This window comes from Camarhynchus parvulus, chromosome 3 (assembly GCF_901933205.1).
Source record: "Camarhynchus parvulus chromosome 3, STF_HiC, whole genome shotgun sequence".
In the NCBI taxonomy this organism is placed as follows: domain Eukaryota; kingdom Metazoa; phylum Chordata; class Aves; order Passeriformes; family Thraupidae; genus Camarhynchus; species Camarhynchus parvulus.
In genome coordinates this window covers 31,664,848-31,690,529 of record NC_044573.1, presented here as the reverse complement: position 1 = coordinate 31,690,529, position 25,682 = coordinate 31,664,848, and the positions used below count along the sequence as shown (strand labels likewise).

At 35.8% G+C, this 25,682-nt stretch overlaps 1 protein-coding gene across 3 annotated transcripts in view; it reads right to left on the bottom strand.

The window, feature by feature from the left end:
* SDCCAG8 (serologically defined colon cancer antigen 8) overlaps nt 1–25,682 on the bottom strand; it is a 104,875-nt gene that overhangs the window by 20,701 nt on the left and 58,492 nt on the right. For 2 of the 3 annotated variants that reach the window (XM_030946129.1, XM_030946127.1), the window contains exons 15-16: nt 24,852–24,960; nt 17,994–18,125 (exon numbers count right to left, since the gene is read on the bottom strand). In XM_030946129.1, coding sequence (XP_030801989.1) covers nt 17,994–18,125; nt 24,852–24,960 — 241 coding nt within the window. The remainder of the gene's footprint in view (nt 1–17,993; nt 18,126–24,851; nt 24,961–25,682) is intronic. The other variant, XM_030946128.1, reaches the window with a different exon arrangement.

The window sequence follows — 25,682 nt, the reverse complement described above, 5'->3', positions numbered from 1 at the left end:
ACATGTATTTTACCATATACAACTATTGTGACATATTACTGCAAGTTGCACTTGCATTTATTTCTAGAGCTTTGTAGCGTTTTGATTTCTGAAATTTTACTTGCAATCGGACGTCTCTGCCACCACAGCATTGTTATAATCAAAATTAATAGGCCAAGACAGCGTTCTAAATTTAAATTCTGGTCTGAAAGGTACATTTGATCATTTGGGGATCTCTCTTCAGATGCTGACAGGGAGACAAGTGAGCGGATGTAGAGAGAATCTGGATATATGGTTCACATATGGGCCTAACAAGAGCAATCTCTTCATATAAAGACACTATTTCTCATGCTAAGTCTACCTTGTTCTCTAATCTCAGCTGAAAGGAATGTTGGAATCTGGGGCAGTTTCCCGCATCAGAGTCTGTTATTCAACTGTCTGATGTCAGAAGTCTTGTGTTTTCACAGAACCTCTGTAGTTTGGGGTTGATTTGCTGTATTTTGGGGGGTGGGTTGTTTAAGATGACCAATGCTACATCCTCTAAGGAATCTTATTCTTCTTGGTTATTTTTCCACCCAAAGCACCCTGAAATTCAGGTACCCTGATCAATACAGGATTTTTAATTTTTGGGGTTCTTTTTTCAGTGTTATATTAAAACTGTGAGATTAACCCTGATTCAGGAAACCTGGTATTTGGTATTGCCAAGTACGGGATGTTTTTAAGCACAAGTTCTTCATCTGAGTCTAGATGCAAAAATATAGGTCCCAAGCATAATGCTACACTAGTTGTCATCTACGGCTTCCTTTTGTACAGCACAGAATCCAGAATGTCTGCACAAGACAAAAGCACTGAGGAACAAGAAGAAAACAAATCTTGGTTGCTAAGTTAGCCTGTCATGTAGTAAACATTTGTGTGAAGCCACACACCATCTGACCCAAAGGCTCAGAAAGCTACAGCTAGGTTTAAAAAAAAAGAGAACAGGACAAACGAAATCCAGTGCAAATAATGCAGAGGGTAGGATGTGGACCATTGCTCATTATAGGGAAATCTTTTACTTTGATCAACATACAGCTGTACCTGAGGTACAAAACTTTGCTCAAACAGGTTTGGAAGAAAAATGCCAACATTCATTGATGCCTATAGCTCATAACAAACAATCATTTCACAGCTCTATCTTAGAAGATGTTAGACAAGATTAGTACAGTACCAAATCCACATAGCACACAGATGCCCTGAATCCTGCAATGTCATGATCTGTAGCACATCATGGGTAAAATTGAAGAGCAATGTTTGGAGGAAAACAGCCATAGTTCCCAACAAAGTGCTGAGAAGTCTCTGTTAGCTGCCACAGCTCAAAGCATTCACAGGATCGGGATATTTCCAGAACTCATGTTTAAAGGATTTAAATAACTGAGTAAACCAAACACAGCAGCACCTCCAAGCTGTGCAATCCCAAGCAACAACTTCGAGAAAAAAAGCACTGGAACACAGAATAGAACATATGAATCTGCAAGGTACTGTCTAAGCTTGCCTCAATTTAAGGAAAATCCTCAGGCAAGGAGGTTAAAGGCAGAAGTTGCCCCTTAAGGCTGTGAAATAATTTTGCAGTTAAATCATTACAGCAACAAAGGGGCTTGAAGGTTTGCAGGTACCTGAAAGTGACACGGTTCACAGACCGTTCTTCATTCAGTTCCCCATGACCAAAAAAAAAAGAAAAATTCTTTTTAATTCAGGGTCCTAATTAGGATGATAATTGGAAAAAATCCCAAACCATCACACTTGACAATAAGAACCTATGTGTTTACACCCAGACTCTTTTGTAGCATATTGTCAGGAGAAAACTAACTAAACTGAACAAAGTACCTACTAGCTCTATCTCACCTAGCTGGGGTCTGAACTTGGTTCCAAGTTTTGAAGGAGTCCAAGCCTTTTCAGGGAACTCAGCCAGCAATTCAGGCAAAGATTGCTTCAAAGGAAAAAAGAGGCTTGATTTTTCCCCCCTTTTTCTTTGTCCTCCTCTTTTCTTTTTAAATAAAAGCAACAGCTCTGGTTTGTAAGCACAGTTTTAAATGGAAGGGAGAAAACACCATTACAAATAGCAAGCAAAGCTTTCAGTTTATGATTCTACTAATTCATCCATGAAATATCCAGGTTGCCTTCATCATCATTTCCAAAACACCACATTATATAAGGTAACAATGGAATACTAGGCTGGTCTGTTTCCCATATTTTTAGTTGGCTCAGCTGGAAAGTGAATGCAGGCTATTGCCCCAGGATGAGTGAATAATTTAACTCAAATGCAATTTTGCACAAAATAACTTTCACAACTGGAAAAAAAAAGACCAAAAACAAAAAAAAAAGAGCATGGCTAGTCAGGCTCCTTGTTCTTGTTAAACATAAGAAAATTAGTTTCCTCTTCCAGCTAAACTAGTATCATTCACAAAGTTTAGTTCACAGTGTTGCTGTTAAATCAGGGAGGTATAAATCTTGACATCAAAACACCAAGCTTTTCTGTGCTAGAGAGGAAATTGCCCCTACACAAAGTGTCAAGTGCAAAACTTAAGCATTGCATCTCAGACAGTTCTGCACTGGCCGGGTTGAAATCTCTGCTCAGGAGTAAAATTTATGCTGAAATAGATGCAAGACAAAATCCCCAAATTGTAGACCGATAATTTAGAAGAGGTCTGTTGCATGTGGAAATGGTTTTGATCTCCAGATCATAAACTCCTGGAGGCACAGATCTTCTTTAATTACATGACTACAAAGCACCATGTGTTTCCATTATGCTATTTAAATAATAGATTTAATTTAAATTTACATTTGTTGATGTAAACATTACTGACTGTAACATTACCCTGCAATCTGATGCAGAAAGTCACTGAAGTATTAGAAAAAAATTCCTTCCCAAAAAGATTACAAAGGAAAGAATCCCCAACTGTGCTATTTAAAATATGAATAGAAATTAGCTAAATAGAACAGAATAAATTTTAGTGGAACAAAAATTCTAGGATGATATTTTCACACAAACAACACTAACATCTCAAGTGATTCTAATTTTTAATTCTGCTCCACGATTACCTATTGTGTTTATGGGACCAAATGAATTCAGATGTTTCCAGCAACCAAAGTTTCACTGATTATTAAAAGGAAAGAAAGTAGCATGGGAAGGATCACTCACTTATCTTGCAACATTGCTTTAACCAAAGTACAACTGGGGACTGGTAATGAATTTAACTGTCAGGACGCTAATCAATTCTGTTTTTTATCAAAATTAATTTAACCTCTGTTTTTGCATAAATATTCCCTGTTGTTTAAAACTCTGGGGCTGCTTCTATACATCAGGGAAGGCTCAAATGGAACAGGGTGTGCTGGGTCCAGAGACAATTCAGCGAAGAACAGCTCAGAGGGAAGCATTTGAACAGAGTAATATAAGGTAAGCTTTTCCCTTGCACTATTAATAGGAAAAACCCAAACCCAAAACATTCTACCCAAAAAATCAGAGCTCACTATCACTGTATAAAAAGGATTTTAGTTTTGTATAAATGACGTGCAAGCACTTCTAACAGATGCTATAATTGTTCGTTTGAGGGAACCTAGGCTAAAAGATGAAAAACATCTACATGCCATAAAGATGGTACTGGTCAGTTTATGCCATGGTGCTATAAAAAAATTACTTACAAATTGTTGAACTTGCAGATTATATCTAATAATAATATCAGAATTAATTTTAACAACAACTGAGTCTAAAATTTGCCAAAACAGAGGCAGTTGAAAGTGGGAGCAGACTAGAGAAAAAGTAGTAATATTCTATAGAGAACGTACTGGCTTTCAGTTCTGAACATATAACTCACAAGACAACTACATGAAAAATTTTGAACAAGCAGAGGTTTTTGTTCACTGTACATCCACAATATATATTTTTTCAAAAGATCTAGAAATCCTCAGAACTTTTCCAGAAAATATTCCCTCCACATGTACTGTTGGAATACCGAAAATTACATTAAACATAAGAAAAATAAAAAAAAATGGTAAAGGAAAAGAATACAAAACAGCACTGTAAGAATATTTTTAGTATTTTGTCTTTGAATTGTTTATCTTTTTCCATGTTACTTGATAGTTTTTTTGTCTTGTAGTTTGTAAGCCCTCTAACCCATTCTTTCTTTTCCTTTTGTCCTTACACTAACCTGAAGTAGGAATGAGTGGAAATATAAGGCCTTCTGTCTGATCTAAAAACTCAAGCAGAGAAAAAAAATCCTGAATGTAAGTAAAAAGATGATGGGCAGACAAAAACCTAATAAGTATTTAAGTGCTAGGTTTGAAAAAAGACCCCTTATTAGATCCAGATCACCATAAACAGTCCCAGCAGTGAGGGAACACTCAACACTGTAGATGAAGGATCAAGAGGAATTCCCATAATCTTGGGGTTTTGATCACATCTTTAACAAATGCATGTACTTATGGCAAGGTACTCTGGAATGCAAAAATTTAATTTAACAAATATGAGAAAAGCATAATATTTACAACTTTCTTAATACTTTGCACATTGCAAAGACAATCACTATAATTTATTTTGCTCTTGTTATTGTTCACTTCTCCGTCCCCAAATCTCAACTCTCCAACAAAAAGGTAAAACTCTTTGTAACAACCAGACTTTCTTTACCTACTTGCAGTTTTGAAATCATGTTCGGAAAAATGAAGTGAATCTGTCAAAATTGTTATTCATGAGGGTACAGGCCTCTCATTTCAGCTTACAGCAGCTGCCTAAATGATTTTAACAGGAACTGACCATTTCCAATATGCAACAGGTAAATCTCTTCTTTTGCAGAGTGGGAAAAAATAGCTGAAGTTTCTTGAAAAACTGCTTTGGTAAATGTACATGTTCCATCACATCTATGTTATAAAAACTGGATGACCAAGCCATAGACACTATTTTAAAAATATCAAGTCAGATATTAATAGGACTTTAAGGAATTACCACAATATATTTACCATTAAAGCAATTTTTCTAAGACCTAGTAGCTGTGTGTTTACTGTAATACTTAGGTGACCTCAGAGAAGTCAATACAACTACTTTTTCAGTCAGAGGGTCAGGGGCCTTTACATTTGATGGAGTCCTTGAAGAACTGGGCTTCCATTAAAAAGTAATGGAGCCCTTCTTCATTTAAAGCCATACATGAAGGTACCAGTTCTGGTGCAGTAGGTGTGTTATCAGCTCCTGGATTAGTTACAGGAGTAACTATCAACATTCAGTCTCACAGATTATAACATCATTATTTATGCTCATATTATAGAACAAAACCAAAAATAGTATTTTGAAATCTTTGAATATTTCAATATAGTGTCTAGAGAAATTCTTACATTTCCATTAATATGGAGGAGTAATGCTGTTTTGATCCTTGCTACAGACTATTGATTTTACACATATTTATATGAAAACTACTATGTGAGCTTTTTGTGTTGCAGCACCTTTCTTAGTAACAATAAAATAAACTTTGTTTCTCTTGATACAGTTTATAAACAGTTCTGTAAATACAGAAGCAGCCAGTGACTTAACATCCTTTTTTGCTCTTTCTCTACCTTGGTACAGAACACTGAAATCAGTATTTCAGTAGCAGTGAATTCCAAAAAGCGCTTTTCCTCAAAGGAACTTTATGCTCATAATGTTTAGATCAATACTGAGATAATTTCATTGTCCACTACCATTAATTTCATCTTCTGCTTCTTTCTTTGTCAACAAGAGCATCTTGTAGGTTAGGACAAACATGGCTTTGTTCACCTTTGCCTAAGGCAATATAGATTTGGAAGCACAAGCCTTCAATAACTAACTTCCACAGAACATGTAACTATCCCAAATACACATCAGGGCTAACCTAGAAACTGCTTCCAAGATTCTTCTACAACAGACTTACAAGCATTTACCAGTCATAGTCTTTCTCTAAGATGGATACAGAACACAGTAACACAGAGAAAGGAAAATATGTCCAAGAAGTAGTTGGTCAAAGCACTTCTCCTCCTAGAGATGCCATAGGATTTCTAGCACCCCAGTAGAATACAGGATTTTTTTCAAAAGGGTTTTGCCTGAAAGACTCTCAAAAATTTTAGGTTGGACTGTACATTGAACTGGACTTATTTTATCTGAGTCAAGCAGACCTTATTGTCACTAGGATTTTCTCTTCCAGGAAACCTGGAATTTCAAACACAATCTTTGGACAACTGACCTTCAATCTATTTGAGAACAACAAACTCAGTGAAGATATCTGTACTCAGCTTTAATATATATTTTTCCACATCAATCACAACTGCAAAGAGTAAGAGGTGTAATGACTGTTGCCTCATTGTGATCATTATGGTGTCATTTTATGTTCAGAGACAGTGCCACATATAGAAATGATGGATTTAATTTCCAAGTTGTATTATAATTATCTACTCCTTACAAAATGAGCAAAGAACTATGCCTTGGTCAGAGAGTTCAGCAGGGCACTATCACAAATAATTGTCTGTTGCGATTACCCTTTCTGACATGAATCTTGGACTTCAAGTCCTATTCTAATTCAGTGGCTTCTACTTTTGTTATTCACTACCACTTCATCTGCACCCAGCAATGTCAAGAGGTCAACAATTAAATTAATTCAGAATACACCGTGAACGTAAGAGTGACCCTATATTATATCTTCATTTTTTCCCTTTGATCATCCCTTTATTTGACTGCATTTCAGTAAATTATCCATGTAGTTTTTATTTTGACAGCTCTCTTTACAGCAGTAAAACAAAATGTGTGCATTGCAAATGGCAAAGATTCAAATTTCAGCTATGTTTATCCAAAATAGCACTGAACTGCTTCTGTACTTATGCTATACTGCCTACAGCCTTACGGAAGGGGAGACAGATGGGATGAATTTAGCAGGGAAACAGCTGTGGCTTGAAGAAGAGACAAGCAAAAGTTTTGCTATCAGGCTTCATTATGTATCAAGGTACCAGTAAAATGTGTATCCGTAAGGCAGCCAAAAAAGTGTTTTTCATTTGACTAGTGATAATTACCTTTTCTCAACAGCTGACAGTGTTCTAAGCACCATTAAATAGGTATAATAATTAAGCAATAAGATAAGACAGGCAGTGCCTTGCTGGGGATTATTGCTCGCCTCGGGTGTGTTGCGAGGCACAAGGCTGAAGGGTGAGAGACTTCAGCCACCCGAGAAATGTAATAATCCCTGAGAAATGCACTGCCTGGAGTGTCTTCTTGCTATTAAAAATGGAAATTTAAAAAGGACAAAATGCTAGACACATTTCCTGTGGATTTTATTGACATGGGTTAACATTACAGGAAGTCGATGCAGAAACGCCATTTCTGCCTAGCCTATGAAAGTCCTTTCCCAAGGACACATATGTCTCTGCTTGTTTGTGCATTTTATTCATAATACTCATTTGAGAAGCACAAGTATTTGCATCATCTAACACATGTGTGACAAGGCACAAAAGATTGTAACAGCCTTCACAATGGTAAAAGTTAAAAGTGTTCTTAAGTCATGCGCTCCCAAACATTCATTCTGTGCAATTGCCTATGTTTGGTATCAATTTAAAGACAATTTTTTTTTAGTTCTAAAAGTGTGTGTATCTATATATACACATATGCATTTTTTAATATATATACAAAAGGTCAGCCACTCAAATGATCAAAGCATAGGGAAAAAAGCCAAACAAAACAACTCAAAAACCCCCCAAAACCTTTTTTGACTACATGCAAGTCACATAGCTAAAACTAAGGCAATATCTCTGGTAGTGTGGGAAGTGCTAGTGCAGCACTCAAAAAAATTACACCGCTTTACATAAGCCGAGAAAGTTTACTGTCATTTCAGCCATGCCACTGAGACAACTGGAGACCTGAAACTATTTAGCAACCTTGACTTGAATCAAATCAGAATTCTAAAGACCACTCAGGTCCCCAAGTAATGAGATATGTTTGTGTCAATGATCCACTTCCATCTGTGTAACTGAAGGTGGAATCTGGGTCTCTGAGGTTAAAAAACTTTAAATAAGTTAAAAATGTCCTTTCCCCTTTCTTCCCCTCCATACATGACTTTACAGTTCACAAAGAACAAGTTAAACAAACACAGAATAATCTTATTATCCTTTTCCATTTCTTTCATATTTTCCATCATCACTACTTTATTCCAGAACCAATCTGAGAAGCCCTGCTGAGAAGCACACACAACACCGTCTGGAGTACCCTAGAAATACAGATGCTAAGTAGGTCTTATCATACTGTCCTTCCTTTTAGACACTTCCATAATCTCTATTTCACTAAAACTTTTTCTAGTAGCAGTTGAGGGATAACACATTTAAGACCACATTTCTAGAAACTAGCCCAGTGCCTGTTACTCTTTGACTACTACCAATTAGCACTATCACAAGGCTTAATAAACACAGTTATTTTTTAGCATTTAATTTCTTGTAGGATGGCAATTTTTTTAGAGTGCACTCAGAAACTGATAATGAATATGACTGGAGCTCTGGAAGTTTAAGTTAGAAAAGAAATAGGCAAAATAAAGTTCTATCTGTGTTTCATCTGACAAAAACACTGAAAAAAACTGGTCCCTGGTCTCATAATGCATAAACTAAGCACTTAGTGAAAGATGGAAACAAACAGCATGATAAGAAAATATCCCACCTTCAAGTGCAACATTGGCATGGAGCTAGTGACATAAGACACATCAAGGCTAAACAGATTTAAGAACCAAAGGCTAAAGAAATTTAAGAACAGGTTAGATTTATATATGGAAAATGAGAGTATCCACAGTTAGATCAACTTCCAGAGGAACAGTATTGGATCTTGAAGAAGCAATCAAAACACTGAAGTTATTGGGAAAAAGCAGTCTTCCAACAACCTTGCAAAACTCCATCACTTATGATATTAAAACATAAATTATCATTAGTTTGTGTCTCCTCTCTTACAATAACCTTGAAAGGAGGCAGGTGAATAGATTTTGTTACAGAGCTGGTAAATTTTCATGACACACTTGCAAAGCTCTTTAAATGTTACTCATTTGTCTTCATTTTCAGTTCTCCACTGTATGGGAACGGCGGATTTTAAACAGCCTTTGTCTGAAAATCTCAGAATCATACACAGCAATCAAAGCTAGAAAGAAATCTGCTACCGCTTAAAGTAATTTGCCACATGGGTTAATAGTTAAATTTTACTGTACTTGTGAATTCACTGAAGGCTTAATAGGAAAATACCAATTACAGTCAAATATCCCAGCTAGGTATTTGCTGCTGTACTACTGCATAGTGGTAGTCTCATTGTGGCTATTTGAAAAGGGTTTGGGTAGGTTTTTTTGTTTGGCTGCTTTTTTATGATTTTTCTGACACAACACAAGGATATCACAAAAATACAGTACAGAAAATGAACTTTAAAAATGCAGATGGAAAACAATATGGAAGAAAGAAAAGAAGGCGATTATAACAGTCAGAGACTTCAAGTTAATTTTTTAGATGGTCAAAAAAATCAAAACTTCTTAAAGATTGTTAAATGTTTTACCTGGAACATGGATAGTTAGGGCTGTCCTCCAGAGTTTATACTACATTGGAAAGGCTATTACCCTTTTGGAAAGGTAGAAAACTTTCTTCTGTAATTCCAGGTAGATTTGAGCAGGTAACTTAAACAAACTAAAGCTGATTTGAATGACCAAGACAGATGTGCTTTTTGGTGCTTTCTCTTGCCATTAAACAACTATGTTTTTATGCTCAAGACAGCAAAGGAGCACATTGACCCAGCCTGCTCACTTATTTCACATCTCTGGGGTAAGTGGTGAGGGAGCTGGTCCATAACTACCACCTTGGACCAGAGGTGTTACTATCAGGCACTGAAGGCTGGTGTTTCAAAAAGTGTTTCAAAGAAGATATGCTAGTGGTGAAGGGATAAATTGGTGGATTAACAAATCATGTATGACCACCAGAAGCAAACCCTATTCAAAATTAAAACTCTTCCAGGTGTGTAGCAAATGTAGGAGAATAAAATTGAGTTCCCTGGAAAACAATGGGTGCATTTCTATCCAGTTATGCACATCTTTTTCAGTGTCAGTTATGATCTGCACAGCAACAAGAATTTCTAGATCTTGCCGAATCAAGGAGAGTCTGGGCTGAGCTGTCAAAGACATCACCTTTATCCACCTCCATTTTAGAGGAATCAAGAATGCTTCGTTAATGCTAAATTAACATTTAAATTTGAAAACCAACAACTGTGCTGACAACAGAAAGTAACAAGAACAGCCTGGAACCTTATGTTGTGCTGTTTTATATCACACATATTTCAGGGCTTTTTACATTCCTAGTAGACAAGAACACAAGCTTACTATTAGTGAGCTGCAGGCTTTGACTCAGTTCATGATGGCATGAATATGAACTATCCCTCTTCTGTTTTGGAGAAAGCAGAATACATTAAAGTAGTAGGGTAGAAGATACTCTCAGAAGTGGACCATTACCAGACTCTTGCAGGAGGGGTGTAAGTCAGAAAGCTGGTAGCTGTTGAGCATAGGAACTAGCAAACCTAGCTTTTCTTTGAGACATGGATGGATACAATTTTCCCAGATATCATCTTCCAGTTCCTCAAGCAATAAAATTGTGGTGGTCAGCAGTCTTGATGTGCAAAGTGAACACAGACACTGTGACTTCCCCTCTACACCTTCTTCCTCATATTGACTGCATTGCTATGCAATTAAATCAAGTGTAGCATTAACTAATCCTTAAAGAAGGTAATTCAGATAATTTATCAGCCCATTAACATGACCTCAAATGCAAGAAAAAGCTGCAACAAATTCAGAAACGAAAGGACATGGAGAGGTAATTGGAACATGAGAAACTGAAACATAAGCTAGATCACGCAGTTTTGGTCACATGAACCCTAAACTCTTTGACAGTTCATTTTTTGATTAAGGAAATGTAATCAATCTTACCAACATTAACTTTAGCAAAACATTAAATATCATGCCCATCAGCAATTGTTAACTAAGTTGTTGACAAATATCTGACTAAAACAAAGAGCACAGCCAACAGGAACAATTGAAAGAGAAGAAGAATTCTCAGAGAATTTCTTTGCATTTAAACAGATTTTTGAATATTTTGAATTATGACTCAGCACAAAAAAGGAGGAGTAGGCTGATAAATTTAAGATATGTTATCAGCTTTGAGAAAGTCTGGGATACTGCACAGAAAGAGATGACTCAGAAGATTGAAACAGCAGACATGGGATGAAAGTCTTACACTATATATTCAATGTGTTCTCAGTTCATAGTAAAAGTTTCTGCTGAAAACTTGAATTTACTTGGAAGAAAGACATCCTGGATGCACTTAGTGTAGCTGTCAAAATGGTAAACCTGACTGTAGGATTCATCAGTCAAGGAATTTCTAGCAAATATATCAATTCTGTATGTACAAATATATTCAGATGTCCCCATCCAAGGCCCAAGACAGTTTTGACTGCCTATATGTAAAAAAGATCAACAATCAGAACACCAAGGTAATGAAGAGTTTATTGCAAGAAGAAGAACAAGGAGGAAGACTTTGCTCATAAGAAGATGCAGAACTGAATAGACACTTCCATTGTCTACAATTATTTGCATTACCAGTGGAGATTCTTTTGAAGAACTGATTGTCCCAATTTTGGCTCAACGACAAGTAGATACAAACAAAGCAGAGATTAATTCAGACTAAAAATAAGAAGGATCCCAATGAAAATATCAGTGGAATAGGTTGTCCAAATTGGAACAATGAGGCCTACAGGGGAGCTCAATACGTTCTTGAAGAAATATATGTATGTATAAACTATATATAGGTACATATATTTTAGATACACAGACTTGGAAACAGATGAACACAGTACTCTGTGACCTAGAATACATCGTACAGAACATTATTAAGTTCCCTAAATATCTCTCTGGAAATTGGGTAGGATATTCCCCTCTGCTTTTTATTTGCTTCTTAAAGCTGAGAACTTATTTGCACACAATTTTGCAGCATTTCATGAAAATCTTGTATTTCACTCTTTGTATACTTCAATTTTTCGAACAACTAGGAAAATTTTTACTTTGAATGTCTACTGTTTATGTAATTGGGGAATAAATCTTTAAAAACAGTGTTTGGGGTCTCATAAACTTACATAACTTATTAACTATTTTGGATGGGAATATTACACATATAAAAGCATAAATAATAGATGTATTTATACCACACTATATACATACACCTATTTAAACTGAGAAAGGGGAAAAACACTTAAAAAGGTATATAGTAAACAGACAAATGGTGAAAACCAGAAGAATAGGGAGGGAGACATTCTGAACATGCAATTTCTATTCCTGAGAATTTGAACTGTGAGCAAACACCCCAGTATTAAACAAAAGCCAAATACACATTCAGACTCTGGCAGGATTTGCAACTTATATATTGTGTTAAGTGGATACACACTAGCCATTAATGATTTCCTAATAGCAGGTCTCTGGAGTACATATTTCTCAATCTAAAATATGAGTCTATTAAATAGTAATAAATTAATTAAGTAACAGTGACAACCCCACTGGTTGGACAGAGGGACAGAGTTTTATCTGTCTGCACCACATTGCTGACACATGGTGACCACAAAGCTTTAAAGCTTTTTACAGACTCCTTGCATGAAGGGCTGCACAAACAATTATGTATCTCCAATTGCTACAGCCATCCTGTTACAGCAAAACCACGCCAGATACATGGGTGTGAGTAATGATGCTCAAGAAAAAGGGCAGCACACTGCTCTTTAGACATTGAGACAATGTGAGTATCTCTATATCTTTAATATCAAAGGTTCTATGGACGCTAACTATGTTAATCTCTATTTTCAATTTAAAAACAAGTGCACTTTAAACTAAAAGGCCACAATATAGTGCATTTTTAACCTCCGATTGCATTGCTAAACAGATTATTGGTCTAATAAAATATAGGAACAATTATCTCATTGTCACTTTAAAAAATATACTAATCTATTGGTAAAATAAGGAAGACAATGTATTTAACTGAGAATGAACTGGACTGGAAGAAAATAAAGGCCTTTCAGTTAATGACACAACCTAAATTTGTCCATGTGTCATTGTTTCTTGCAAACACACACACAAAATAGTACTTCAGTTTTAAGGAGAAAATGTAAAATTTCCAATGCAACTTGATTGCTCCAGTTATCAATTAATAATTTTAATTAGTAGTTCTACTGAAGATTTGTCAAGAAATCCAAAATTTCTATTCAGCAGTGTAATAGTGACAGCAAACTAGCTATTGTGGTCTTACATGGCAGATATTTGAAAATGCTGGTGTATTCTCTCGAGATATGTCTCAATTCCCATAGATATGTGCTCTTTTAAACATACATGATCTTGCATACCCTACCACTAAGTAACAAAACAAAACAAAAAAATTAATAGTGGAAAATAGCCTTTACAATCCTTGTCAAACTGAGTATCGCATTTTCACTCGAGTGGTCTGTTTAAAGATCCATTTTAGCTACCCTTCCAGATAAGCTTATCCATAAGAATCATACATTTGCCATAGGTAGAAAACAAATATAATTTGTCACATGTTGTGCCATACAGACATTTCTGCACAGTTGCTGCACCACACTAGAATGTCTGAAGGGGAAGACACCCCAGGTAGTTGGCTGCAGACACATCTCAGCAACATGGCACGTAGTTCCAATTTGACACATAGAGTCTTTATAAATCCAATGTCTATGAAGTCAAACAAATCTCCTTCTTATTTATAGTAACAGGCGAGAGCAGATCTCTGCCGTCTTGTTACACAGATGGTTGTAACATTTTTATAGTTAACTTACAACCACTGATGCCTAAGGAATAGACACACATCTGCCCCAAACTGCCAGTCCTGTAGGCTCTTCTTTTTAACTTTAGCTAGCAAAAATACAGTCGAAATACGTCTAACAGTGTCATCTCCAAAAAGCTACCACAACAAAAAGCCCCACACAGATTTGCATTAAATGTATTATTATTGTTAATGTTATACAGATTGGACATCGATCACACACATTACAGCAAAAATTACAGTAATATGAACTGTATCCACAAGATCTGAGAGAAAATTCATAGCCTCAAATTCCACATGCTGAACTTTAGAAAAATGTTTGGAAAGAAATTCATTAGAAGCTTCTAAATTTATGTTTTATTAAAAAGATTTTAAAATAGTCTTATATTTCATATAAACTACTGTCCAAATGATTTTCTTTTCTTTAACTGCTTCATAAAAAGTAAAGCATGTCTGGCTCATCTTGAGAAAAGGAAAGAAATTGCCTAGGATTTTCTTTTCCTGCTTGAAGGTCTTCAACAGGAAACATACATGGAAAAGAGCTAAGCTATATTTCATTAAATGCCTCTCATTTTAGATACTGGCTGTCCAAAGAAGCAATCCTCTAAATAGCTGAGTTAGAATCAAATACTTGTTTTACGAGATGAACAGATGAAGAAAAGTAAAGCCATAATTGAACCTTGTAACTATAAGAGTTGTCAATTAAGTTCAGTGAAAGTTCAAACAGCCTGATGAAATCCTGACCCATGGCAGCTTGGGCAAATAATTCTTATTCATATATATGTTCAAACAATAATAGATCTAGAAAGGTTCTTGTCTTTTTCTTCTTACTCTTCAAATTGGAAGAGAAAAGAGCTTGTGAGAAAGTGGATCTGCATTTACATAACTGGTCTAACTACGGAGGTGAAAATGCACACCTGGGAATTCAGTTTGAAAACAGATTAAGGAAAGAATGAACCAACTTTATACATACAGTTAGCCAATTCATCTGACTTTGAATTTTCCTTCTTCTGGTATCTATTCAAATTATGTAAGGTGGAGCACCAAAAAACCCCCCCCCAAAAGACAGAAACCTTTTAGTTTTGCTTCATATTCTTTTTATTCTTGGCTAGTTTCTACCTTTACAGCTGCCTTATAAGAAATTCTATACTTTCTGTTATCTGCTAATTTCTATTATGAACACAAATCTACAGAATGGGAATTGGAAGAATTTAATAAGACAGTTTGCTTTGAGGTTAAAAATTTATAAAAATGGACTCTGCTACATAACAGACAAGAATTTCTTCAAGATTCATATCCAGGAAGATACACATGATGACCAGCTCCACTTGGACTCATAACATATCACCTTAGTCCTGCAAACCGTACATCCTTCAATTCAAGTCTGCCTCAGTAACATGTGACAATTGTATAATTTAGGATGGACATCTACTTCTTTTAATGCCATATTTCACTGAGTAAAAGCACATCAAAAGGGCTGGATATTTCCATTACATTGAAAAGGCTGATTGCATATCCTGTTTAATGACTGGCACTTAAAGTAATCTCTTTCTTAGAAATATGCTTATTTAATTTTGGACTATATTCATTTGCATCACACAGAGGTAGGAATGGCACTAAAACACTTTTCTTGTTCAGTTTCAGGAGTGTAACTATTATGATTGCCAAAGCATTTTTGCTCCAAAAGAAATTCTGATCATTTAGGTATTGTTTCTTCCACAAAATAGTTATATCAGGGCCTGTCATGCTGTCCCTGGATAAAACAAGTATGGACAGTGATATCTTCTCAAGCAAATATCACAATACCTCATTTTTAAAATGCAAATGTTAGGTTCCAAGTTTAGCCAAAATCATTTTAATAAGAGAGATTTTCTGAAGCTCCAGAATAACAGCAGCTAGAAAATTAGGTCAGAATGCACTTTGTGGGACTGTGTTGCAAAACAGCCACTGCTATTTGTAGCTGCTATGTGTATATAAAAGAGAATACAAAGGCGAAACAAATGTGTTAAGAAGTAACGACCATCAACAGTATTTTGCTGAGATTGTTAGGATGAATGAAAATCTGAGGCAAAATACATTATTATTTGTTGTTCTGCTTTTACTAAATAGTAAAGTCAGATATCTATTTTCAAAATCAGAAGAGAAAAATCACTATTTTTATTTAGTGGAAATCCTTCAACATAAATATATCCAACTGGGAGATTTATTTGTTGAGTAGTTATTCCTTCTGCTTTCTTCACCTAGATTTGTAAACTTCATGACCAATTTACAGCATTTGGGAATTAATCCTGAAAATGTACTAGAGTTTTCACATAGAAAATTAAAATTAAATTACACTGATTTTTTAAAGCAGTGTAGAGTATCAGCCTTGTCACTTATTAGCTGGAATTTAAATTAATAGAGTGCAAGATGACAATTAAAAATAAGAGCCATCTCTTAAAATGCTGGTAAAGTATATTGTTCATGTTTAGAACACCTAATAATCTCTGCCATATTTACATATTCTAAAATATTAAATAAGACAAATGCTATTACTGCCCTGTTTTCTGTGTTGTTTGCAAAACAGCAGCAGAAGGTAAGGCATTGCCTGCAGCATGACCACTCTGCTTTCAAACCACTTTCGTGTTCTGGATTAATGCTTTTAGTCTTTTCTACTGTATAATCATTGCTGCTGCAGCAGAGAATGAGCAACATTTTCCACTAGATCTATCTTATTTATAAAAATAGATAGAGGAAAGGTTACCCTAAAAACTTGCAAAGCACTTTTAAATTCTACTAGATACTCATAATCTACAGAAGAGCAGCTAGGAGAAAAAAGAGGGAGAAAATTTTTTTTCTCCTGAAAATAACCTTGAATCCTCAGTCCTGCATATGATGAGAATCCACCATAACTTAAGAAATCAAAAGGGAGGTGAGATAAATGGAAACATTGTGTGGTTACACAGATTAGGGACACGGTTGCAGCGTTTTGAATTTCTTTGTTCTCTGAGCTATAAATGATGATGACAATCCAAGGTTACAGAAGAACAGGATGAGGTACAGACAGAAATCCGAAAGGGAAGAGGAAAGAAGAGGTTCTGGATGTCTGAAATGAACACATGAAGTGCTTGCAAGAAACAAGATAATAGATAGAGAATAAAGAGATGGCAGTAAAAAAAAAATTAAAAAATCAATACTTTAAAGAAATGAGCATAGAGGACTGGCTGCTTTAATACTTGCAAGCTCTGCTCCTCTCAGGTGGTCAATGATGAAAAAAAGCAAAAAGAATTTTTCCCAGTAAGCAAAAAGAATTTTTCCCTGTCTAGTCCAAATAAAGTTAAACTGCATTTTGCCTACAGACAAGATGTAGCTTGGATGAGTGGATTTGCAGAGTTACCTCTCAGCCTCCTCTTTACTTCATCCTCTACCTCCACAAGCATGTCAAAACTACCTCCAGTGCCTGTTACACAATGTAGAGTGGAAAGCAGAACAAGAAAGCATAGATGAACTTTCTGGAACCAAAAGGAAAAGACTCCACAGTGATCTTTGAGGAAGTCTAATCCATATCACAGCACAAGCCATTATCAGTCTGGATACTCTGGCCAGAACAGTCAATTGATATTGGTGAAAATATTTCACACTAGCCTTGCTGCAGCTGCTCCCAGCTCATCCTGAGGAAGTCACTGCTTCTCTGCAAGGCTAGTGGTGCCTGGAAATGGTATTTCTCTGGTTACTGTGATTTTCAGTAAAATTTTTCTGTTTGTACAAATGATGGTAAACCCCAAAAATACAATTATTACATGGCATAAGGGAACACACATCTGTACTCTACATTCACATCACTGAATAACCTCTTCCCTCCTTCCTTCCCAGCTCCCCCCTCCCTTTTTTTTAAATGGTGAGACTATTCATACAAGTTAGAGCAGAGAACAGCCGAAGCAGCCCACACACATATGTACTAGGTTTAAATTCTTTGAAAGACTATGTTGTTCAAGCTTTCCTTTTATTTATCCAAAATGGCACAAGCAAAAGATGTTAAAAAAAACAACTTGACAGAATGGTTGGGGAGGGGGAAGGAGTGGTCATTTCATAAGGAAAGAATATTACTTTCACACAACCTCGTGTCATTTTTATGTTTACACAACACGACTGGTACAGTTGCGCATATCACATTCTGACAGATTAACAGGACCTCCTACCTTGACTTCATTCTCTCATGCATTCTCCCATGCTGGATACATTGTTGGTCCAATTCATCATTCCGTTTCTGCATCTTCTCCAATCTGCCATGAAGATACTCTTTTTCCTGACTAAGCTGGTTGACTTCAGATCTACAGAAGTAAAACAAAGCGATGATGGATGTTGTCAGATTTCATCCTGCAGTGTGCCATCAATACGTGGCTTCAGCATTTATAAAATTTCATATATTTCTATGTAATGCATAAACAAGCTATTACTAGAACTTACAGAAACAAAATGCTGTTTCAGATAATCTCAAGACAAAAGAATATGATACTGGTGGGTATCTTCTAAATATGCCACTGGCAATCACTCAATTATAGGTTGGCCATGCTAATTTCAGCCTAATTTAAACAGGCATGCCATTTGGCATTATGCATCTATGTCAAATAAGATCAATAAATGTAAATTCATACTTGTTAAGCAAGAATTTGGCTAACATTTTGAAAACACATTTTAACTTCTTTATTAGCAAAAGCTAACATTAAGTTTTAAAAAACAGCTACTAAAACTTTGTTCAACCTTTACTCCCTTTTATAGGTTGAACTCTCAACAGTTCACAGGTTGAACTCTCAATAGTGGTACTGTTTTAGAAACTTTAGTAACCTCCTGTGTCTAAAACAACATTGCACAGATTAAAAAGACATCAACAACAAAACCCCCATAAACCCCTCCCCCACAAAAAATACTCACACCCAACCAAAAACCCAAAGCCTCACTAAGAGGAAAATTAACTAAACTTTCAGAAACAAGGGACAAATCATACAGGCACACACTAATCTACATAAAACTCAGCACAGCCTTTAAGAATATTAGTCACTTCTAAGCAATTCTTATTCTTCACGGGTGAGCAGAGACACCAGATCCATGAATGACCTGGGACTGCTACTTGCTACATCTCTTACCATCAGCCCATGGAGAAACAGGCATGAGCTGTTTCTTAATATCAGGAAAAGACCTCAGATTAAATAGTGATAAAATATACATTATGCACTTGTACAATTTTAACTCTTTGGAAAAGGTTAATGAGAACATGTCAGAATCTGCTATACCATCAGAAAGTACGAATCAAAAGCAAGCAAATTTGATTTATGGCATCTGCCACTCCATATCTCAAGGTTAAAAAGCTTCAGATATATCTTTAAATCATGAACTTAAATATGCTGCAATTACAGCAGAAATACTTTACCTTCCTGGCTGTTACAGAATGCAACAACAACTGACATTCTGAAAAATACAACAAAGTGCAGGGAGGAAGGAATACTCCTCCTTCAAAAACATGTTGTTACATTGACAAGTCAAATCTAGAAATGACAACATGATCTTTTCATGTTTAAATAGAGAACAATGCATGGTATCATCTGTGAATCTAAAAGAACTTAGCAAAGGAAACTTTGGACCAAGACTGTATGTAATTGAATTTAGATTGAGAGTTACAGCTCTATTAAGGAAGATCACACACAAATACATTCAAATTGTGCTGACAGACTTGTACATCAAACTTCAATGCACAGGAGTTTCCTGGATGGGGACATAATAGTGGGCAGGATGTTATAGGAAGGTAGCAGAAACTGAATTTTTCCACCGACCATTTTACAGAAATACTAGTAACTTAAATGTCAGCATTAACAAAGCACTGCCAGCTGGACCAACTGTTATCACACAATGTGAATGCAGTCTGTACTTGATACTGATACTGTAAGACAGACAACCAGCGGATAAAAGCGAAGTTTCACTGCAGAGAAGCTCAAAGAGACCTGACACAGGACTAAGTTCAATTCTGCATTCCTTTTTTGCCAGCAAAACTCAGCAACAGCATTTGCCATGTAGGAATACTGTAAATGATCACATTTGTTGGGTTTCCCAACTGGGAGATCCTGCTTCTTTTTCTGTATTTATATATGACTGTCTCATTCATGGAAACAGCAGAAGCAACTTTCAAGGTGATAAAATTCTCCAAGTTTTACAAGGACTTATTAATCTCCATTACACTGGAAGGTACCCAAAGTCTTTCTGGAAAGATCAAGTAATTCAAATCAACCAAAACCAAAACACTACTGAAATCATAATTAATGAAACCAAAGTAAGTAATGAATTAATTAAAACCATGAGTATCATAATCTCCAGTCTCTAAAATAGAGCTCTAAATGCCTGATGCTTTGAAGCACATTATGAGTGTTGTCTTCTCCTAAAACATCTTTTGTAATTACAGTTAAACACAGAAAGAAAAAATTCTAATTATGACATTACTTACACAATATCCTTTCCATGTAACTAAGAGTCCGACCACCAAGATTCAAGTATTTGATGACTGAAGTTTTGAGAAGGACAGCACATATGAAGGACAGAATGGTTAGGTCCATGTTAAAAGGTTCAGAGTGTTAGCATTAGAGAGAACACCAGTCCTATACAATACTGCATACCAAGAGTCTTCCATCATCACTTGTCAACGATTCCCTCTACATCTTTAAACACGCCTTTCATTCACCTCAGTTTCCAAAGACTAAGATAAAACAGCTAATTCTATGTGATATTAAGTAACTTCACACATTGTTGGGTTAAAAATAAAAAACAAACCCACCATAATTGTACTAAGCCTGGTAACTGCACTGAATGCTATAGCACATTTATACAGAAGTAGAAATTCCACTCAGCCAGAGGCAGGACCAGTCTTGTGTAAATGCTTCTGAACAACTCTGCTCCCTGGGTATCACAGCAGGAAAAGAGAGGGGGGTAAGTGTCAAAGCATGCAGTGCTGAACTTCAGAGATAGTTCACTCACAATTCCGGGGACAGAGGCAAATTAGAGAAATCTGTGCAATAATCACTGTGTCTGATGCATCCTGCATAACTAAAGGACACAGCATGGATGTGCTGATGTTGTTCCACCAGAGCTACTCTGGGTCCAACAGTCTGAGCAATAAGCTGTGGTGGACTCAGTAGAAACTGAAGCATGCAGGCATTTGGAGTGCTGCCACTGGAGCTGAACTCAGCAGGAAGGGGCACCGCTGCAGACTCAGGCTGGCCCCCCAAGTCAGGCAGTCACGAAACTCTGTGTGCTTCTGAGATCTGATACACTCAAATGACCTGCATGAAATCACTGTTATTTTGAAACTGCACAGAGCAAAGCTACAACATCACATGAAAATGTAAAATGCATGCTTGTAATTGGATGCATAATAGATTTTGCCAAGTCTCATTTACCTGTTACTATATCAAATATAATTGATGGGGGCAGAAGCAACAACAGAAACAAAACCCCCTCAATACTTCTGGATCCATTTAACTACCTCAACTTCTATTTAAAAACCACTTTAAGGTTTTATCTAGCATCTTTGCTGGAAGAATCTTGGAAAAAAACCCAAACAGAGTAGCGTCAAAACCACTTAAATACTAAAGGAAAAAAAAAAAGAGAAAATGTTAAATAGCCAAAATTCAAAGTCAATCTTAGGATATCTTTAGGATGAGCGGAATTTTGAACAATAAGGTGGCAATGCTGCATTTACTCCTCTGAACTAGCTTTTTCATTTCAGTGCTTTTTAAACACTGCCTTTTCCTCCTCTTAAAATCAATTGTTTACTTGCACAGAAATTAAACACACGCTCTACAATATTTTCTGCTGATGCAGTATTGTTACATCTAATTTTAATTACTAGCTCTTCAGACAGACTGTTCCCCATCTTCATTCAGCTACCTTCAACAAACATTTCGCTCCTGGTATTGAGTGCAACGACTGCAGTCAACCAAACATGCAGAAAAATAGTTCAGCCGGGTATGTGTTCTTTACTTCAATTAAACTCACACAGTTGGATGCCTACTGTTGCCAAACCAGTAATATAATTTATACATTATAGTCCAAACAGTAAAACTACACTAAAAGTCATTTAACAATATTTATAACACCATAAAATACAGTGTTAAAATATATGAACTGCAATATGTACCAAAATTATAAAATTTGTTTCTCATCATCAGTGATTAAAACCGGGATCATTGCTCTAGCTTCAATACTCACAACCCTGGTGACAGATTAGAATTCAAATCTTAATGATCAATTTACAATTAACAAGATAGAAGTGAAACAAATTAAACCAACCATTATATATAACGAGACCCAATGGACTCCCATTGTTCCCCTTAATTACAAAACGCAAATCACAAATACACAGTGGGTAGTGTTAAGCATTAATCTACAACCTAGAAACTCAGACAGTGACAAGCAGAGGGAAAAAAAGAACAAAACAAGAGAGAAACAGAGAAGAAATCAACAAAGGACTATATTTTTAAACATGCCTATGCATACGAAAACCTTCACAGACACTATCTTGTTTCTGCACAGCTTGAGGGGTTTATAATTCGTCTGACATTGTCTTTCTGACACCTCTCTGTGTAGGGACTAGCTCAAAAAAATGGTTCCAGCTTATATATAAACACAAAAACTTCAGTTTAGATTTCTCAGAAAACCTGCATTAAATATAAAAATATATGTGCCATTCAGATCATTCAGCTGATATTGTAGAAATATGTAGTTGTCACAGATAAATTTGAAATGCTTTTTGTTACAAATGGGGACTTCCTATCAAACCAAATAAAATTTAAAAACACTTACTATTGCATCTGTTATTAAAAGGGCTTGAGTGTTCTACCAATTAAATAACGGTATTGGTACCACACAATTATTTCTTAAACCCATAGAAAATAAGGCACAAAGATTCTAGAAGTACAGCAAGAAAATACACATCCAGATCCAAAATTCAATTTATGGTAAGGTCAAAAATATGGAAAAAAATGGAAAAGTATTTTCTGTGAAAATAGGGCACACTGTTGCTTTGTGATCTGCCTTTATTAATGTACATAAGAACTAAGTTATAAAATCTTCCCCAAATTATTGCTTTTTTGCAAAAGACAAAACTACAGCATTCTGTACCATAATGTGGTTTTTCATAACATTCAGTGACAATGAGCTGAAGACTGCATTTTGGAGAGGTGCTACTGAGGGACATGTGCCCATCATGCATTTAGAACTTGGATAAAATAATTTTCTGCATCTGATCTCCTGATCACATCACTTTGTGAAGCCATCTATATTAGTCTGTCATTTTCTACCACCTCCAGTTCCACCTTGCTGTTCTCATTTTTACCTTCTATTTTTTTGTCTCTACCTATTTCTCTATCCTTGTAACTGATTGCAGCAGCTCCCACTCCAATGAAGGCAAGCTCAAGCTATTTTAGGACCACTTCTCAGAACCACTCTCATGCATTCTTCCTTACAGTTTCTTGTGTAAAAAATACCACTTCCTGGAGATGCAAGAGGGCTCCTTTTCCCATTTTCAGGTCCTTGACATAGTCAGCTAATGCTGCTAGGTGGAGAAACACTTGGCAATCTCTAGTATTTATTTTCAGAGAATAATGTGTTTTCACAGTATGTTTTCTGTCTTTCCTTCATCCTTTACAGTTACTAGTCTGTGACTGTGAGCTCTAGCAACAAAGTCTGTGTGCTTTTTTATTGCTGGAATAATAATATGATTTGAATCCATTTAGATTTTGCATTACTTTAGCAGAAGAGCTCTTCTTTTTCAGAGGAAAAATTCTCTTTGCTTCTCTCTCAAGTACCCCTCAAAACACTTGCATGGGAATATTGCTTACAGTCCCTCAAGTTTCTCATTTCTTCCCCAAACACTCTGGATGGGATTCATCTCCAAACTTCAGCCACTTAACCACTAGTCAACACTTCATATTCTGTGGGAAGTAGGATGGGCAGTGGAGGCAGTACCCATGGGAAACATAAATTTTATTTATTACAGACATGTGTGTGTGTGTGTGTGTGTGTGTGTGTGTGTGTGTGTGTGTCATCTACTTAAATTCTCCTTTGACCATTCCTGGGAAGAGGGTACTGGGGTAAATGAGCTGTCTCCCTGAGTGAGTTCTGCCTCTTCCACATTACCTCAAAAGGATGATTAAATCCACCCAGCAGAAGAATCCTGTCTTGAAAACCAATTTTATCTTTGCTGAGTGTTTTCCTTACTTCCCATCAGCCATGAGATGAACACTAGCCTTAATTACCAAATTCACTTTGCATGTAATTTACAGAAGCTACAGAATGCCAACTCTCCACTGAAGTCCAGTTTACCACTCTAAAGATGAACCCCCAAAAAAGTTTCACAGATACTATTTTCACACTTAAAAATGTAAAATCAAATTATTTCTGCTAAAGAACTACAAAATTCATGTTTTCTTTAGAAGATAGTTCTGTCTTACAGAACTTTTGAATAGATACCTCCATAGCTTTGTATTTCTTTAAATTATTATACTTCCAGGTGTTGCTCTCTTCCTCAGTTTCTAATGGCTTTGAACTTAGATCTGCTATAGATTGATAAAAAGCAGCAGTTGAATCAGAGCATCAATGGCAAGCAATTTTGATGACAATTATTTCATAGACAATATCCAATGTGAGTGTAGTACTGTGAAAAGAGTACTAGAGTAAATAAATAAAATTACAACAGTTTTAAGATCATTGAATCTTTAGTATTTTTCATGTAACTTCAGATAAACTTGAATTGTAGCTTTTTAAACAATTTTCTACCCTTCATATTAAGACTATGAACACAAGGAAGAAAATACTATGCAATTTTTACATTGGAATTGTCCAAGAAATTTGAATTAATAGTTAGAAAGAAAATCTTAAGGGGCATATATTACATTGATATGATATGCAATACCTGGGACAAAATGAAAAATAATAAATATTAAAATACAAATAAAAAGATAAAGAAGCACGTCCTAGTAATAAAAGGGTCAGATTAACAAAAATATACTAACCTGTATTTTTCTGACATTTGTTCCAACTTCTTTGCCAACACAAAACATTCTTCCTTTAATTTTGCTATGAATGTATTCTGGGAGGTCAGCAATGAATCCAGTTCTTCTACTAGAAACCATAAAATTGTGATACTATAAAATTACAATTATATAAAGTTATAGATAACATAGAAACAATTTTAAATATTCTTTATTTCTTTCTTCTAGTTCATTCTAGTTTGAAATGTTTTTTAAACTTCAGCTACTTGGACATCATCACTTACCAAATTAAGGCTCTATGTCAGAATTAGCTGAAGTGTTAAAGCAATGTTGCCACCAAATCTGGTTTTGTAAGAGAAGAATCACTGTGAAGACTAGATATCTAATCTGGTGGGCTTGCTTTTCAGCTAGAAGTTCACTGACATTTCTAGGAAGAATAAAATTGGCAAGCCATGCTTTAGCAGACTTTTGCTTGATCAACTGGTGCAGAGGATACACCAGCAACCCAAATGCTCACACTGTAGACTCATTTCAGTATCTCCTTAAAACAGCAGTTCTTTTATTTACTGTGTCCTCATATTATATGAATAATATATATTGTTTTTTAAATGAAAATATTTAGACTTACTGCCCAGTGACAGTTGAAATTAAACCACTTTATAAAGTAACTTTCAGTTACTACCAGTTTGGACTGCACCTAAACTCATGACCCAGAATCCAGGTATCTTTATTCTTTCAAAAGGGAGATACTGCAAAATGATCTTTCTTGATTTCTGCTTTTAAAATTGGTGAAAGCATGACCACTCTTGCCCAAATTCCTTGTATTTGTGTAGGGTCATAATAAACAAGGTT